The 15,883-nt window shown below is 44.6% G+C and overlaps 3 protein-coding genes across 3 annotated transcripts in view; 2 read left to right on the plus strand and 1 right to left on the minus strand.

Moving 5' to 3' along the window:
- The window catches only part of TERF2 (telomeric repeat binding factor 2), a 40,123-nt gene extending 38,089 nt beyond the window's left edge, over positions 1 to 2,034 (plus strand). The window contains 1 exon segment of the mRNA XM_058674835.1: positions 889 to 2,034. Coding sequence (XP_058530818.1) covers positions 889 to 1,047 — 159 coding nt within the window. The 3' untranslated portion in view covers positions 1,048 to 2,034.
- Positions 2,035 to 7,028: 4,994 nt separating this feature from the next.
- Positions 7,029 to 13,302, plus strand: TMED6 (transmembrane p24 trafficking protein 6). Its single transcript, XM_004583983.4, has 4 exons — positions 7,029 to 7,259; positions 8,677 to 8,803; positions 9,794 to 9,942; positions 12,235 to 13,302. The coding sequence occupies exons 1-4, from the start codon at positions 7,065 to 7,067 to the stop codon at positions 12,466 to 12,468; spliced, it is 705 nt and encodes a 234-aa protein (XP_004584040.2). The 5' UTR covers positions 7,029 to 7,064; the 3' UTR covers positions 12,469 to 13,302.
- Positions 13,303 to 13,368: 66 nt separating this feature from the next.
- Positions 13,369 to 15,842, minus strand: NIP7 (nucleolar pre-rRNA processing protein NIP7). The gene is made up of 5 exons (XM_004583981.3): positions 15,680 to 15,842; positions 15,483 to 15,569; positions 15,244 to 15,382; positions 14,101 to 14,241; positions 13,369 to 13,907 (listed from the first exon to the last, which is right to left on the minus strand). Exons 1-5 carry the CDS (start codon positions 15,733 to 15,735, stop codon positions 13,788 to 13,790), a joined length of 543 nt encoding a protein of 180 aa, XP_004584038.1. The 5' UTR covers positions 15,736 to 15,842; the 3' UTR covers positions 13,369 to 13,787.
- Positions 15,843 to 15,883: the final 41 nt, after the last annotated feature.

Consider the following 15,883-nt stretch of genomic DNA (forward strand, 5'->3'; position numbering starts at 1 on the left):
GCTTTTCATGACAGATGAAACACACTCAATAACTATGACAGACTTCTTAGGACTGATTTTTATTGGCTCATGATTTTAGAGAGTCACAGTCCAAGTTCAGGTGTTCTTCAATGGGTTAGGTGTCTGTTGAGGCTGAAGAATGGCAAGTGTGTGCCAGGGAGTGATCACACAGCATGCCAGGAAGCACAGATAAAGCTACGTCTGACTCGGATGTACATAACCAGCCCTCCTAGGAATTACCTTCCAAGGGCATGATGCCAGTGAACTAATCACCTTCCAGTAGGCTTGCTCCTCAACACTATAACTGAGTTGAGACTCTACCTTCCAGCACCACCACCTTACAATTTTAGAGTTTAAATGTGCATATGAGTTGGAGATGCAAATTCTTTTGAAACCATAGCAGCATGGAAATTTACTACATACCTAGTCCACAATGTTCACCATCTATACTGTATGTTTTAAAAGCATAAACCCTGCTCTTGGGTTCAGATTATTCTCTGAGGATTTCTCCCAACCTCATTTAAAAGGTTGAAAAAGACAGACAAGAGTGAGATTGCCCATCTGCTATTTCATTCTTGTTATGCCCACAAGAGCTGAGGATCTTGGAACTCTTCCTGGGGATCCCACATGGGGGCCAGGGACCCAGCTACTTAAGCTATCACCTGTTGCTTCCCAATGTGTGCATCAGCAGGGAGGCAGAATCAGGAGAGGGGCTGGGACTCAAACCTAAGCACTCAGATACGAGATGCAGCACCGCAAATGACATGTTCAACACAGTGGCAAATACCCCATCAGCTAGGTTTCTTCGGCTTATTTTATCACTGTGTTGGAGGAGTTACAAGTAAATGGACAGACTGGCTGAAATGTGTCTTCTGTTTTCTTTTGCAGAAGTGGACGGTAGAAGAAAGTGAGTGGGTCAAGGCTGGTGTGCAGAAGTACGGGGAAGGAAACTGGGTTGCCATTTCTAAAAATTACCCATTTGTTAATCGAACAGCTGTGATGATTAAGGATCGCTGGCGGACCATGAAAAAACTTGGCATGGACTGAAACAACCTTTCATTTCCACAGGACTTGCAGGAACATGGTTCCTGTTAATAACCCCTGATAGTCTGTTTCTTTCAGAAGCTGGGCTGGGGTGAGGATTTGGGGCAACCTTCATCAGTGTGGGAGAGGTTTCAGTTCCACTTCATCACTGTTAAAAATCATGGAGCTAAGAAGCAAAGCCAAGTCCACCCCATGTTCTTGGCAGAGATGACAGATACATAACGTGTACAGTGCCAGAATATCATTAGTATTTCCTTTTTTTTTTAGTGGTTTGCCTTCATTTAAGTACCTGGTAATCTGTAGAATCTTATAGGAAATGGAGTCTATTAGGAACCATTTATGACTCCATGACTTTTTAAAACCAGCAACATGAGTATTTTTTTGGAGTGAACTTGTTCAATGTAAAATTTTGGCCTTCAGTGCCAATGCAGAGGAACTTCTTCTGTTTGTTTGAAGCCCAGGCTGATGAGACCAGTCCTGGTGGAATCAAACCCCCTTTAAGAACTGATAAACCAGTTGTGACATCAGCCCCAGACCCTGACTGCACTGGCACTGGCTCTTAATCTCTGCAAGGCTGTGTAGGCATATTTGTCCTCCACTTCCCATGTGATTGAATCAGTGTGTTTTATGATAAAATGGTGATTGTAGATAAGCTTAGCTGCACCCCCTTCCTTCCCAGTTCCCTCCCTTTATGCTGGACTTTTAAAGCTGATTGAATATAAATGTCCAGTTCCATTCTTTGTGAAATGGTTGCTTCTGCCCGCTTCCCTAATTGTGCTGTGTTAGTGTCTTGCACTGGAATTCAACATTCCCTCCTCCTTTTGTACTGTGTTGTGCTTGCTGTCTCTCTTGGACATCTTTAAAGACTGTCTTTTTAGCAAAAATTTCAGTAAAATGTTTTCTGTAATTTTTTTAAAAATATGAGAATTATTGTCCATTCTTGTAGCATTCTTCATTAAAGTCTTGCTTCTCTCAAATTTAAGCACCACATTACTTGCAGCACAGCATGTATTCACAAAGCAGTTTGTTGAATTCTTCTGATGAAGGAGCTGATGTATTGCGTATTCTGATCCTTGGAAGCCATGTCAAATGGTGATATGGAAGCTGCCTCTTAATTTGTCAGTTTCCTCATATAACATACTTTCCCTGAGGACGAAAAAGTTTCTCCTTTCTCACTCTGGAGTAGCTAGAAGGCAAGGTTTAAACAAATGCTAAAGCTTTAAAACTTACCTATTAGGGGCCTGGCATGGTAGCCTAGTGGTTAAAGTCCTCACCTTGCAAGTGCCAGGATCCCATATGGGTGCAGGTTCTAATCTGGGCAGCCCTGCTTCCCATCTGGCTCCCTGCTTGTTGCCTGGGAAGGCAGCTAAGGACGGCCCAAAGCCTTGGGACCCTGCACCCATGTTGGAGACCCAGAAGAATCTCCTGGCTCCTGGCTTCAGATTGGCTCAGCTCTGGCCATAGAGGTCATTTGGGGAGTGTATCAGTGGATGGAGTATCTTTTCCTCTCTGTCTCTCCTCCTTTCTGTATATCTGACTTTCCAATCAAATCTTTTTAAAAAGAAAACCTATCCATTAGTTATAAACTGGAAATTTTCTATACTTTTGTTACCTGTTAACAATGCACTTTGGATTTGGTACTACGGATTTTCTGTCAACCAACACCAGGATTGCTGAGAATTTGAGCTTCTGGTTGCAGTTAGTTCTGATATCCTGCCAGGCCATCAGACATAATACAGAAGGTTTTCTCCTTTCAACACAGATGAATTGAAGGTACTTTCTAGGTGAAAGGATGAAACTATGTATTTAGACAAACTACTATCTTCCAAGAAGGAATTTGGTGCACAGTAGTTAAGACTATCTTGTAGGTTGGGCCTGGTTAGTGGCCTAGTGGCTAAAGTCCTCACTTTGAAAGCACCAGGATCCTATATAAGCACCGGTTCTAATCCTGGCAGCACCACTTCCCATCCAGCTCCTGCTTGTGGCCTGGGAAAGCAGTCGAGGACGGCCCAAAGCCTTGGCACCCTGCACCCGTGTGGAAGATCTTCCTCTCTGTCTCTCCTCTCTGTATATCTGACTTTGCAATAAAAATAAATAAATCTTTTTTTTTTAAGTATCTTATAGGTTAAATGTGGAAAAAGAAAATGCTCAACCTTGGATGCCCAATCCAATAATCCCATAGTGGAGTATATGGGATCAAATAAAGTCTGGGTTCCTCTTCTGTCTAGCAGGGATGCTAATATGTACCCTGGGAGGCTGCAGTGGCGGCTCAGGTAGTTAAGTTCCTGCCACCCACATGAGACACCTAGATTGCATTTGTAGCTCCTGATCTGATCTGCCCCATCCCCAGCTGTTGAGGGCATTTAAGGAGGAAACCAAGGATGGAAGATACCTGTTTTGAAAATATTAAAAAAAAAAAAAGTTTTTTTTAAAAGATTTGTTTATTTTTATTGGGAAGTCAAATATACAAAGAGAAGGAGAGACAGAGGAAGATCTTCCATCCGCTGATTCACTCCCAAAGCGGCCAATCTGAAGCCAGGAACCTGGAGCCCCCTCTGGGTCTCCCACGCAGGTGCAGGTTCCCAAGGCTTTGGGTCGTCCTTGACTGCTTTCCCAGGACATGAGCAGGGAGCTGGACAGGAAGTGGGGCCACCGGGATAAGAAGGTGAGGACTTTAGCCACTGGGCTACCATGCTGGGCCCCTATTTATTTATTTATTTATTTTTAAGACAGTTTTTCCATCTGCTGGATCACTCCCAAATTGTCACAAGGGCCAGAGTTGGGATGATCAGAAGCTAGGAGCCAGGAGTTTCTCCAGGGCCTCTCACATAGTCTTTGGGCCACCCTCTGCTGTTTTCCCAGGCCATAAGCAGGGGGCTGGATAACAAGTGGAATAGCTAGGACTAGAACCAGTGCCCATACTTGATGCTGGTGCTGCAGGTGGAGGACTAGTCTGATATGCCACCACACCAGCACCCAGGTGTCCTTTTATGGATATTTTTATTTGAAAAGCATAGTACAGGGAGAGATCTTTTGCCCACTGGCTCACTCCCCATATGGCTACCTTTGCCAGAGCCAGGGCTGATAAAGTCTGAAGCCAGGAACTTCTTCCTGGTCTCCAAAACAGGCATAGGAGGTTTGATCATTTGCTGCTTTCTCAGGCCTGCAGCAGGGAGCTGGACCAGAAGTGGAGCAGCTGGGACTTGAACTGACACTCATATAGGATGCTGGTGTCGTAGCCTTAGCTTTGCCTATTATGCCATCATGCTGGTCCTGGAATGTTGTTTAGTAAACAGGTGTCTTCAACAGCATCAGAACTGCTATGTCAGAAGCTTATCTCTATTAGCATTGTGTTTGTTTTTCACGTAACTTCGGTGTTATTTTTATGATAGTGTTACTAGCACGTGTACAAGCAAAATGGTTTTTGGAGAACTATGTAACTTCTGTGACTAATGACTAACTGAATCAACTGATGCCAACAGTCAAGGTAGGATGGCTGAGGTAGTGAGAACCATGTGGGAGATGCCCGTATCACTTACCATGAAATGATCTTGAGCTCTCCTGCCTTTACTAAAGACAGCTACAGGACCACCATGGCACCCATGGGCTAACTTGAATTTGGCCTCATCAGAAATTAATGACATTTATCAAGTCTGTTCTGCTTACTAGCTCCTGATACCAGCAATCACTACGGTGAACTCAGAAGAAACTTTTCATTTGAAAATGCTAATGTGTCTTGATTTTTAAGGATTTTTTTTGTTGTTGTTGTTGTTTTTAATTGGAAAGGCAGACTTGCAGAGAGAAACAGAGTCCATCCGCTGGTTTAGTTCCCAAGGCAGAGCTGAGCCAACCCAAAGCCAGGAGCCAGGAGCCAGGAGCTTCTTCTGGGTCTCCCACGTGGGTACAGAGTCCCAAGGCTTTGGGCTATCCTCAACTGCTTTCCCAAACCACAAGCAGGGAGCTGGATGGGAAGTGGAGCAGCTTGGACATGAACCAGTAACCATGTGGCATCCTGGTACTTTCTTTTTTTTTAAAGATTTATTTTTATTGGAAAGGCAGATATAGATAGAGGAGGAGAGACAGGAAGATCTTTCATCCATTGATTCATTCCCCAAGCGGCTGCAATGGCTGGAGCTGAGCCAACCCGAAGCCAGGAGATCAGAGCTGCTTCTGTATCTCTGATGCGGATGCAGGGTGCCAAGGCTTTGGGCCGTCCTCGACTGCTTTCCCAGGCCACAAGCAGGAGCTGAATGGGAAGTGGTGCTGCTGGGATTAGAACCAGTGCCCATATAGGATCCTGATGTTTCCAAGGTGAGGACTTAAGCCGCTAGGCCACCACGCCAGGCCCACAAATACATCTTGATTTGTAAGATAATGACAGAAACAACATGTTTTAGCATTGTCAGAACTCAAAACAGCTTGAGAAATACTGTTCTGGTAAGAATTTGGGCCTCCATGAGGGCCTAGCTCTGGTATCTACTTTTTGGGACCACGAGCTAGCTACTCAGTTCTGTGTATGTCATTTTCCTCATGTACAATTTGTAGGGCACAGCACATCCTTCATAGAGCTGATGTGACAAATAAAATACAAGTAAGTCTCTTAAGCTTAGTGCCTGCTATGAAGACAATGGATGTTGAAGTTATGAATGGAAGAAGGGATCTGAACGATTTAATTTGGAGTGGCTTCAATAGCTTTAGATGAATTACAGGGTGGAAGATAACAGAACAAGTCCTAAGCCGTGTGATGGCTCAATGACTAAATTCTCACCCTGCATCCACCGGGATCCTATAGAGGATGCCAGTTTGTGGCCCAGCTGCTCTACATCCCATCCAGCTCCCTGATTGTGTGCTGGAAAGCAGTAGAGGATGACTCAAAGCCTTGGGATCCCGCACCCACATTGGAGACCTGAAAGAGGCTGCTGGTTTCAGGTTGGCTCAGCTCCATCCATTGCAGCCATTTGGGGAGTGAACCAGTGGATAGAAGATTGTTCTGTCTCCTTTTTGTATATCTGATCTGCCTTTCCAATAAAAATAAATAAATCTTGAAAGTACAGGGCCCAGTGCAGTAGCCTTGTGGCTCAAATTCTTGCCTTGCATGCACCAGGATCCCGTATGGGCGCTGCTTTGTATCCCGGCTGTTCCACTTTTGTTCCTGCGCCCAGCTTGTGGCCTGGGAAGGCAGTAGAGGATGGCCCGAAGCCTTGGGACCCTGCCATGGGAGACCCAGAAGAAAACTCCTGGCTCCTGGCTTTGGATGGGCTCAGCTCCAACTGTTGTGGCCACTTCAGGAGTGAACCTGCAAATGGAAGATCTGTAAATCTGACTTTCCGATAAAAATAAATAAATCTTTATAATATATATTAAAAATAAAAACCTGTTCATGGAGAGCTTCGGTCACGATCTTTGTCACTCTTCATTTCAATGCTTGTAGGCTTTGCTTTCACTGGGGGATGGGGCAGGCTGGCGTGATGGCTTAATTGGCTAATCCTTCCCTTGCAAGCTGGGCACTGGTTTGTTGCCTCCAGCTCCCTGCTTATGGCCTGGGAAGGCAGTGGAAGATAGTTGAAGCCCTGGGACTCTGTGTGGGAGACCTAAAAGAGGCTCCTGGTTTTGGATTGCCCTGTCCTGTTTGGGAAAACAATTTAACAGAAAAATTTCCCCAGCCAACTCTGTCAGTATAATCAAGTGATGATAAATAAACTTAACTAATATTTTTTTCCTAAGAAGCAAAAGCTGAAATGAAGGCCAAACTACAAAATTTCTCTCTTGTGTCATAGTCTTTTGAGCCCTTATGAAGTAGGTTTGGTAAACAAGCCATTGAGTTTGGGGATGTAAGTTAAAAAACTCCCTGTGAGCCAAAAGTGGAAATGTCATGACAATTGTTGCCTGTTGTGCATGGCCCTGAAACTGGCCTGACTGAACTGTGGAGTTAATTATTACCCAAGCACAGCAGTTGCTTGAATCACTTATTTCCACTGGGCTACAGCATTTCTCCTACAGAGAAGTCTCCAGGAAGCAGCATGTCCCTTTTGCTCTTTGGGGCTGGGTTGGTGTTTCTGAGTCTGACTCCTGCTAGCAGCCAGAAGACACTGACTGGCCAACCACTCTTCGCGGCAGCTGATCGACATGACTTTGCTATCATGATCTCTCCAGGAGGTGCAGAATGCTTTTGGCAATTTGCCTACCAGGCTGGATACGTCTATTTCAATTACGAGGTACTTGGGCTCCTCTGACCATACTAGAGGCTTACTCTTTTTTCATTTTGTAAAATGGGTCAGCCTTTACACCAAACCTGGCCTGGTTGTCTTCATTAGCACTGTGATTCCCCAGCTATTAATGAAATGGACCTGCAGTTACAGAGGAACTTTTCGTGCACAAATAATCACCTGTGAGAGCTAAAACATATGGCTTGGCTTTTCCTTACCAAGAGGCTGAAAGTGCTCAAGCTGGAGGGGTAGCTGTCAACACTACACAGGTTTGTGGGTGACAAGGGAGTGTGTTTTTACAGACATTACTATGTATATAGTAGAAATCCAAAGTACCATAACTTTGGAGACTGACCCAAAGATTTCAAAGAAAGCTGTTTTAGTTTATGGGGTTAGGGAAACAACATATGGGTTTCTGTCTTTCGGGGTAATTGCAGCAAATTGGAGACTTAATGACTCAAGGTTAGCTTCTTTGTTCAGTTTGACAATCCTGTTTAAGAAGGTAAATGCTTTCAAGTTATCTGATCACAGATTAAGAACTTTTAACTATACTGTGGTCTCAGATCATAACTGCCCAGGCATGGCAATATATCAGTATCAAAGAGAGCCACTCCTTTTGTTTTTCATCCTGGAAATCTGCTAAATTTCTAATTTTTTATTTACATAGTAATAGACTAATTTAAAAAATTTAAATTACCTGAGTTTTTCCTTAAGTCTGAATTTATTGTAGAATGGTAGCTACTAATCAGCTCATTACAGCCTGGACTTTTAAAAAATCCAGCTTGGGAGAGGGCACTGTGTCCACAGGTGAAGCTGCCACTCGGGACACCTGGAGTACTGACTGCTCTGCTCTGCAGTCCGGGACGCAGCAGATGATGGCTACCTGACATCCATATGGGAGACCTCAGTGGAGCCAGACTCCTGGCTTCACCCTGGCCCAGCCCCAGCTGCTGTGGGCATATGAACAAACTAGTGGGTGGAAGATGTATCTGTCCCTCTGCCTCTCAAAAAAAAGATTTTAAAACTTTAACTGATGTGGATACAGGCTGCAATGCAACAGATGTCCAAATCTGGACACTACCAGGAAGCTCACCAACCAAACAAGTTCAGTGAACATCTGTATAGTCAACCCTACCTAGCCACTCATCTATTCCAAATGACTAGTCAAGAGATGGGGCTTCTTCCTCAGCAGGGGGGCTGCGGGTGTTCTGTGCAATTCTCTGCCTACACAGTTCAGTACTTTTGTGCTTCACCACGGAACACTATCACCATGACAACTATAATACCTTCCAAAGTTCCCAGAATTTGCCCCATCCCAGCTTGAGAATCACTGAGCGGCTGATGGTGGAATGGTCAATGTTACTACCCATCTTGGTTACTGGAGATGTAGCAGGGGCTTTTTTTCCATTTTAATGTGTCTCGGCAGGTTCAGCGGACGCTGGGAATGTCACATGACCGGCACATTGCTGCCACAGCACACACCCCACAGGGTATCCTCATAGATACTTCCCAAGATGTTCGGGGGCAGATTAACTTCTCTACTAAAGAGACAGGTTGGTTTTCATCATCACAACTATTATAACAATTATAGGTTTCTAAGAAGTTGAATAAGGAGGTATACAGAAATGGTCAAACAGAAGGAACATATTAAGCCTTGACCACCACAAGCCAGTGTTCCTGAAGACTGCTGATGTCTGAAGGTAGTTTGAGCAGTAAGGTCTCCAGGTGTCTAGAAGCTCAATTTATTTCATCACCACTAGCTAATCAGCTTCTGGAAAAATGACCCAGAGACCCATCTATAATACAAAATTCCAATTAGTAAGCTTATTGTGGGATAGCATTTCTTTCCAGTCATAATACTTGAGCTAGTCACTAAAGGAACAGCCACAGGAGATACCCACACTCCACAGCACAATTCTCCAGTCAACATTCCTACTGCAAGAGCAAGCCTGCCCCACCTCACACCTTCCTCTTCACTAGCCAGGTGCTTTCTCAACAGGAGTACCAAACCCTCACTGGGTAGCACAGGATGTTTACTCAGCATTAAACGAAATTAAGCATCTTACGTCCCCGCATACCAATGGCATCTCCCAAGCATTTTCACCTTTTATCTCAACACTTACTACCCAACTCTGCTCTCACACAACTCTGCTCACACACAAAGGCAACTTCAGAACCAGCCCCAGTAAATAAACCATCAGTCTCCGTACATGTTACCTTGTAAACAATCACTCCAGGATAGCTTTTCATTCACAGCTTTCCACACCCCCACCCCATTTCAAGTTCAAGATGGGGTTACAGCTCTGATGCCATTTAAGGAACAAACACAATGCTCTTAATTTCAACCCAGTTCCCTGTTCCTCAGGAAGATGTGGGAAGTTTACAACAGAGGAGAGTATATTAAAGTTATTTGGCAAAATTATGGTTCATGAAACATGTCTTTCATGTCAAAAATGGGACCTCTGTACTTCAGCTATCTCTAGGAGAATCTAAACAATAAGTGGGAGTCTCAAGACTAACTAATGATGTAGGAATTATTACAGGTTTTTATCAACTTTGTCTAAGTAACCAGCAAAATCACTTTGGTTCTGTGCAAGTGTACCTCAATTTTGGAGTTTTCTATGAGGGGCCTGAGATGGAACATCAACAGCAAGAAAGGAAACAACTGAATGACACTCTGGATGCAATTGAGGTAACATGAGAAACTTTTTAAATTTGGTGACAAGATGAAAATTACATAGGGCACACTATTGGAATGAGAGCTCACTGGTGATAACTGTATCCAAATTCTTGTATACATTTTTTACTGTTGTATTCTTGAAATTCTTCACTGGTTTTATACCAGTGGTTGGCAAAATACAGCTCACAGGCTAAACCTAAGCCACTACCCCCTTTTCCCCTAATTAAGATACGACGTGTTATAATTCACCATCTTAAAGAGTACAATTCAACAGCATTCATACAAATAACAATGGCATCTAATACTTACCTATTATGTTATGCAAATTGAAACACACAAAACATGGCATTTAAAAATTTATTTGAAAGTTACAAAGAGGAAGACAGATCTTCCATTGGCTTACTCCTGAATGGCCACATGACTGGGCCTGGGCCAGGCTGAAAAAAGGAGCCTATGATGTCAGCCAGGTCTACATGGGAGACAGTGACTCAAGTGCCGGATCATCTTATCCCGATTCCTAGGCACATTATCAGGAGGCTGGATTGGAAGCAAAGTAGCCAGGACTCAAGCAGCTGCTCAGATGGGAGGTCAGCATCACAGGTGGGACATTAATTTGCCTCACCTGAACATATAAAAGGCTATTTGTATCAGGCTTATTTCAGGTAGTTGCCAAGACCTGTCCATCCAGTTACATGTGTCAGGTTTCAATTCCTTTTAACATAGGGGTAAATAACTTACTTGTCCATTTATCAGTAGATGAACACTTGGGTTGTTTCAACCTTTTGGTTATCACGTGCTATGAACAGTCCCATACAAGTTTCTGCATTGTTTTCGTTTGTTTAAAGGTGGAATCACTGGGTCATATAACCTTGGTTGAGTAGCTGCCAGATCTTCTCACAGTGGCTAAACTATATTTTTAGGGTTTTTCTTGTTTGTTTTAATTTGAAAGGCAGAAGACAAGAAACAGCTCTACTCTTCACTGGTTCATTCCCCAAATGGCTGCAATGGCCAGGGCTGGGCCAGGCCGATTCTTCTTCCAGGTCTTTCTGCTTGGATGCAGGGCCTGAAGCACTTGGGTTATCTGCTGCTGCTTTTCCAGGCTCATTAGCAGGGAGCTGGATCAGAAACTGAAAGAACTGGGGCTTGAACTAGACCCCCAGGCATGTGGGATGGCAGGGATTGCAGGCGGTGGTTTAAACTGCTCCGTCACAGTGCTGGCCCCCGCTACACCATCTTATGCTCTTACAGCAGCACGCAAAGGCTTTTTTCCCACATCCTCACTACCAACACTTGTTTACTGTCTGTTTTCAACTACAGTTACCCTACTGGGTAAAGAGTGGAATCTTATTTCCACGGTTCTTCCTGACATTTATCATCTTTCTACAGAAATTCTATCCAAATCTTTTGCCCATTTGTGTACATATTCAGGATGTAAGTCCTTTATCAGGTATACAATTTGCAGATATTTCCTCCCATCTGTGGGATCTTCACTTTGATATTCCTGATACACAAGAGTTCACTGCCTGCTTTATAAATGGGGAGTTTCAATCAGGCAGGCTTATATGAAAGCATCACACCAAGGCTGCTTTTGTGCTCCAAGAATTTAGTAGAGAGAGACCATTTAGTCAAGAGAGTACACATATTCGTGACCCAGGCCCTTAACTGAAAGTCCTAGAAAGCAACCCGGGGAAAGGATTGAGCTTAAATCCATCAGTGTCCTTATCCAGGAAATACAACCTACAGGAAGGGCTCTGGTTGGAGAACTCATGGTTTTCATTGCAATAAAAAGGTCTTAAAACTATAGTTCGGACCATTTTTCTCTCTCTCTTTTTTTATTGGAAAGGCAGATTTCAAAAGAGAACAGCCAGAAAACTCTTTTGTCTGCTGGTTTACTCCCCAAGTGGCCACAACGACCAAAGCTGAGCCGATCCGAAACCAGGAGCCAGGAGCTTCTTCCAAGTCTCCCACATGGGTGCAGGATCCCAAGGCTTTGGGTCATCCTCCACTGTTTTCCAGGACATAATCAGGGAGCTGGATGGGATGTGGAGCAGCTGGGACACAAACTGGCATCCCTATAGGATCCCAGCAGTTGATAGGCAAGGACTTGGCCACTAGGCTATCATGCTGGGCTCAAGACCATTTTTCACATGCAGCAAAAGCAGCACTTATACACAAGCATTATTATATATCTAAAATCATGAGTAAATTATTCAAACTTCTAGATAACCTAGTTAGTGCTGGTAACCACCCATGTGAGACCATATGGGTTACTTCTGATGCTTTATCTTATTTCTGCATCCATAGGCGAGTACACGAAAGGTACAGAATAACATCTTCCACATGTGGCGTTTCTACAACGTTGCCCGAATGAGGAAAATGGGTGACTTTTTCCTTCTGCAATCAAATTACAACTATGTGAACTGGTGGTCGACAGCCCAAAGTCTTGTTATTGTTCTTTCTGGGATACTGCAGCTTCATTTCTTGAAGCGTCTCTTCAATGTTCCAACAACTGCAGACACTAAGAAGCCAAGATGCTAAGCTACGGCAGGAGCAACACCCCAACTCTCCTCTCATGGGACAGAACCTTATCCAATCAGCTGTGGCAAAGTTACGGAGTGGGAAGGTTGCGGGGGGAATCAACTTAATGCTTTAGTCTACTGTGCTCACCTGCAAAGGCAAAATGGCAATAAAATAGTGACAAGGGAAAGGCTCCGAGGTTGGTTATTTTCCAGATATGTTTTAAATGCTATTATCAAAAATGCTGTTCACTACTTCGTCCTTTGAACAAAAGCTGCAAAAGGCAGAGGGTTGAAAATAATGGGATAAAATCAAGTTTGCTTACAAAGAAAAACAAGTGTTGGTGGAGTACCTTTCTTTAAAAGTGAAAAAGTGCTTAATTTTTAGAGGTATCTTGTTTGGAATTATTAAAAAGCATTCATTTAAAAATTATTATTACAATACAGGTAATCTGTAAATGTTACTGATTTTAAATATAGATTTTCATAAACTAATTTTGCGAAGTGAAGGGTGAAGAAGTTGAACTGTGATTTCAGAGTCTGATTTGTGCTTTTGATCCAATCTGATCCAGTCCAGTCAGGCAAATGGTTTGTAAAAAAGATTACATTTTATGAACCAAAGTGATAGAAAAAGTCAGCTGAGGATCATTCAAGATAAAAAAACAAACAAAAAACCCTTATAATAAAATTACACTGACAAGACCTTATACTTACTAAATATGCAACAAGTCAACAGAAAAATAACTTTTACCACTTAATCAAACTTGTTATTTTCCAGGCTTTGACAAGAAGCTTTAAAAACATGATTTGTAACTTTATGTAAAAATTATTCTCCATATAGTTGGTAGGTAGTAAAACTGGTAAGACTTTTATATCACACTGCGATTAGTATATGAAAAACAGCTAAAAAAACAGCTTGAAAATTCCCAGCTGTGGCTTACTACTGATATGGCAATATCTTTCTCATGATGTTAATAAATAACAGAAAATCTACTACATTCTTTTGAGTTTGGAAAACAAAGTGTTATCACAGATAACAAAGAACCATTTTTGTCCCAAGTTGCAACACTTTAGAGCCTGTAACCCAGAACAAGACACAGTCCGATTCAAATATGTAATGAGATATTCTATTTTGACACAAACATAAAAGTCTGAAACCTGATATTTGAGCCGCTGTGTACAGTAAGAATCCGGCTTGCATTTGTCAGTGATGGCGCATTAAACTAAGAAGTCTCTGAAGTGGTCACAGTGCTGACAAAATTCAACACTACGGTACAGACTACACACAAACGAAAAACAAGCCGGACCCCTCCCCTGAGGCCTGTGTCCTTGGGATGACTTTTAAGTCAACGTTTCTTCATGTCGCACATACTCCCCAACGTCTGCTTGGTGAAACACCACAATGGCCATGGGGTCTACTTTCCTGCAGTCTTGTGTAGACTTTGCTGCTACCCCAAAACCCTGGGATTCAAAAGAAGAGATACCAAGTCACTCAAGCCATTCAAGAAACCCACACAGAAGCCAGGAAGTAATGCAAAGGGCAAGAACGCGGTTCAAGTCTCGGGAGGAATTCAGTCCGTTCTGAGAATGTCACTCAAAGTGCAACTGAAAACTCTCCTCTCTGCAATACCAGGGTGCAGCTGTCTCTACTCACCAGCGGAATGTCAGCCATGGAGTACACGACCACTCCCTGGTACTGGGCAGTGTTCTCAGTGATTCGACCCAGACCAGACTTCAAGACGTGGTTCCCATACAGGAAGGACTGCTCTGCGCCAGGCTTTATCCACACCTTGTACTGCAAGAAGAACAAAAATCCAAGAGACAATGTAAACGCTGATGGATATCCTGGGACCTGTGATTAGTTTCTTAAAGAGAGAGAAAGAAAAATGCCTATTTCCCCCGAAGGTGTCCATCCCTGAACAGAAGTGCCTGGAAGCTCTTCTCTCAAGTCCAACAACAAGGTCAGCTGGGGACAGTTCACCAGTAGCTGTTGTCCTGAGGCCTGGCACAAGTTATCCTTTTGTAGACAGAACTACCATGATCACGGATGGTCACCAATCTTCAACCTGCAAGCAGCAGGATCCCATATGGGCACAGGTTCATGTCCCAATTGCTCCATTTCCTAGCCAGCTCCCTTACTGGAGTGTCCTGGAAAACAGTGGAGGATGACCCAAGTCCTTGGGACCCTGTATCTACATGGGAAGAAGCTCTTGGTTCCTGACTTCAGATTGGCTCAGCTCTGGATATTGGGGCATTTGGGGAGTGAACCAGTAGGTGGAAGATCTTTCTCCTCTCTACAATCTGCCTTTCAAAAAGCCTAAGCTTATTTTTGTTTAAAGATTTATTTATTTTTATTGGAAAGGTGGATATACACAGAGGAGGAGAGACAGAGAGGAAGATCTTCCATCCGATGGTTCACTCCCCAAGCGGCCGCAACGGCCGGAACTGAGCCAATCCGAAGCCAGGAGCAGGAGCTCTTCCAGGTCTCCCATGCGGGTGCAGGGTCCCAAGGCCTTGGGCCGTCCTCGACTGCTTTCCCAGGCCACAAGCAGGAGCTGGATGGGAAGCGGGAACGCCGGGATTAGATCCAGCACCCATATGGGATCCTGTCGCGTCCAAGGCAAGGACTTTACTACACTATCGTGCCGGGGCCAAGCTTATTATTATTATATTTTTTTCAAAGAACTCCCATGACGAGGCCACACAGGGCTCCAAGCCATCCTCAGACCTCAAGATTCCCCAGACACCTGCCAGGTCTTTAGCAATCCCCTCTCATCAGCCTGACCCTCATCCTCACCTTGGCATAGGGCGCCAGGTAATCCAGCGCCGTGATGTGCAACCGGAACTTATGAGTCTTGGTGAACTTCCCAAAGCACGTGCCCAGCGACACCAGCTTGTCCCCGGAGATGTTGGCGGCCAGTTTTAGGATCTTTTCACTACGGGAAGGAAAGCGAGGCAGGGGGAGCCGAGGTCTTGGGGTGTTGGCTCCTCCACAGACCCTCCTCAGGTCACCGCTCCGCACGCTCGCCTACTCACCTCACGTAGTACACGCGGTCGTTGTGCAGCCTGAAGCAGTAGGTCCCGTCGGGTCTGTCCACCAGCAGCTGCAGGTTCTCCCCGACGCTGAGGAGACAGAGAGGGGGCCGCGCTGGAGCCGACCCGGCCCGGCCCCACTCCCCACCACACACACACACACGCAGACACCCCTCGTCCCGCCGCCCGCGCGCTCCTACTATTTGGCCATCTTCTCAAACATGACCCGGGTCTCCTCTTCCGTCAAAGGCCGCATTTTTCCTTCTTTCCCTGTGGCCTCAGAGCATGGAATCCTCGTGCCTCAGACGACCGGAGACGGAAACCGTCGGCCTGCGGCTCCCTGGCAACGCCACGGCCGGCCGCTCTAGCCCCGGTCTGAGCCTCTCGTTCCCACTTGGACGACC

The sequence above is a fragment of the Ochotona princeps genome, chromosome 16 (assembly GCF_030435755.1).
Source record: "Ochotona princeps isolate mOchPri1 chromosome 16, mOchPri1.hap1, whole genome shotgun sequence".
Taxonomy (NCBI): Eukaryota; Metazoa; Chordata; class Mammalia; order Lagomorpha; family Ochotonidae; genus Ochotona; species Ochotona princeps.

Excerpts from the sequence above, each read along its gene's own strand:
- TMED6 (XM_004583983.4), top strand. The coding sequence starts at position 7,065 with ATGTCCCTTTTGCTCTTTGGGGCTGGGTTGGTGTTTCTGAGTCTGACT. Across the intron at positions 7,260-8,676 it reads ACGTCTATTTCAATTACGAG|GTTCAGCGGACGCTGGGAAT; the intron begins GTACTTGGGCTC and ends GTGTCTCGGCAG. Across the intron at positions 9,943-12,234 it reads ACACTCTGGATGCAATTGAG|GCGAGTACACGAAAGGTACA; the intron begins GTAACATGAGAA and ends CTGCATCCATAG.
- NIP7 (XM_004583981.3), bottom strand. The coding sequence starts at position 15,735 with ATGCGGCCTTTGACGGAAGAGGAGACCCGGGTCATGTTTGAGAAGATG. Across the intron at positions 15,383-15,482 it reads GACCGCGTGTACTACGTGAG|TGAAAAGATCCTAAAACTGG; the intron begins GTGAGTAGGCGA and ends TCCTTCCCGTAG. Across the intron at positions 14,242-15,243 it reads ACCTGGCGCCCTATGCCAAG|TACAAGGTGTGGATAAAGCC; the intron begins GTGAGGATGAGG and ends TTCTTCTTGCAG.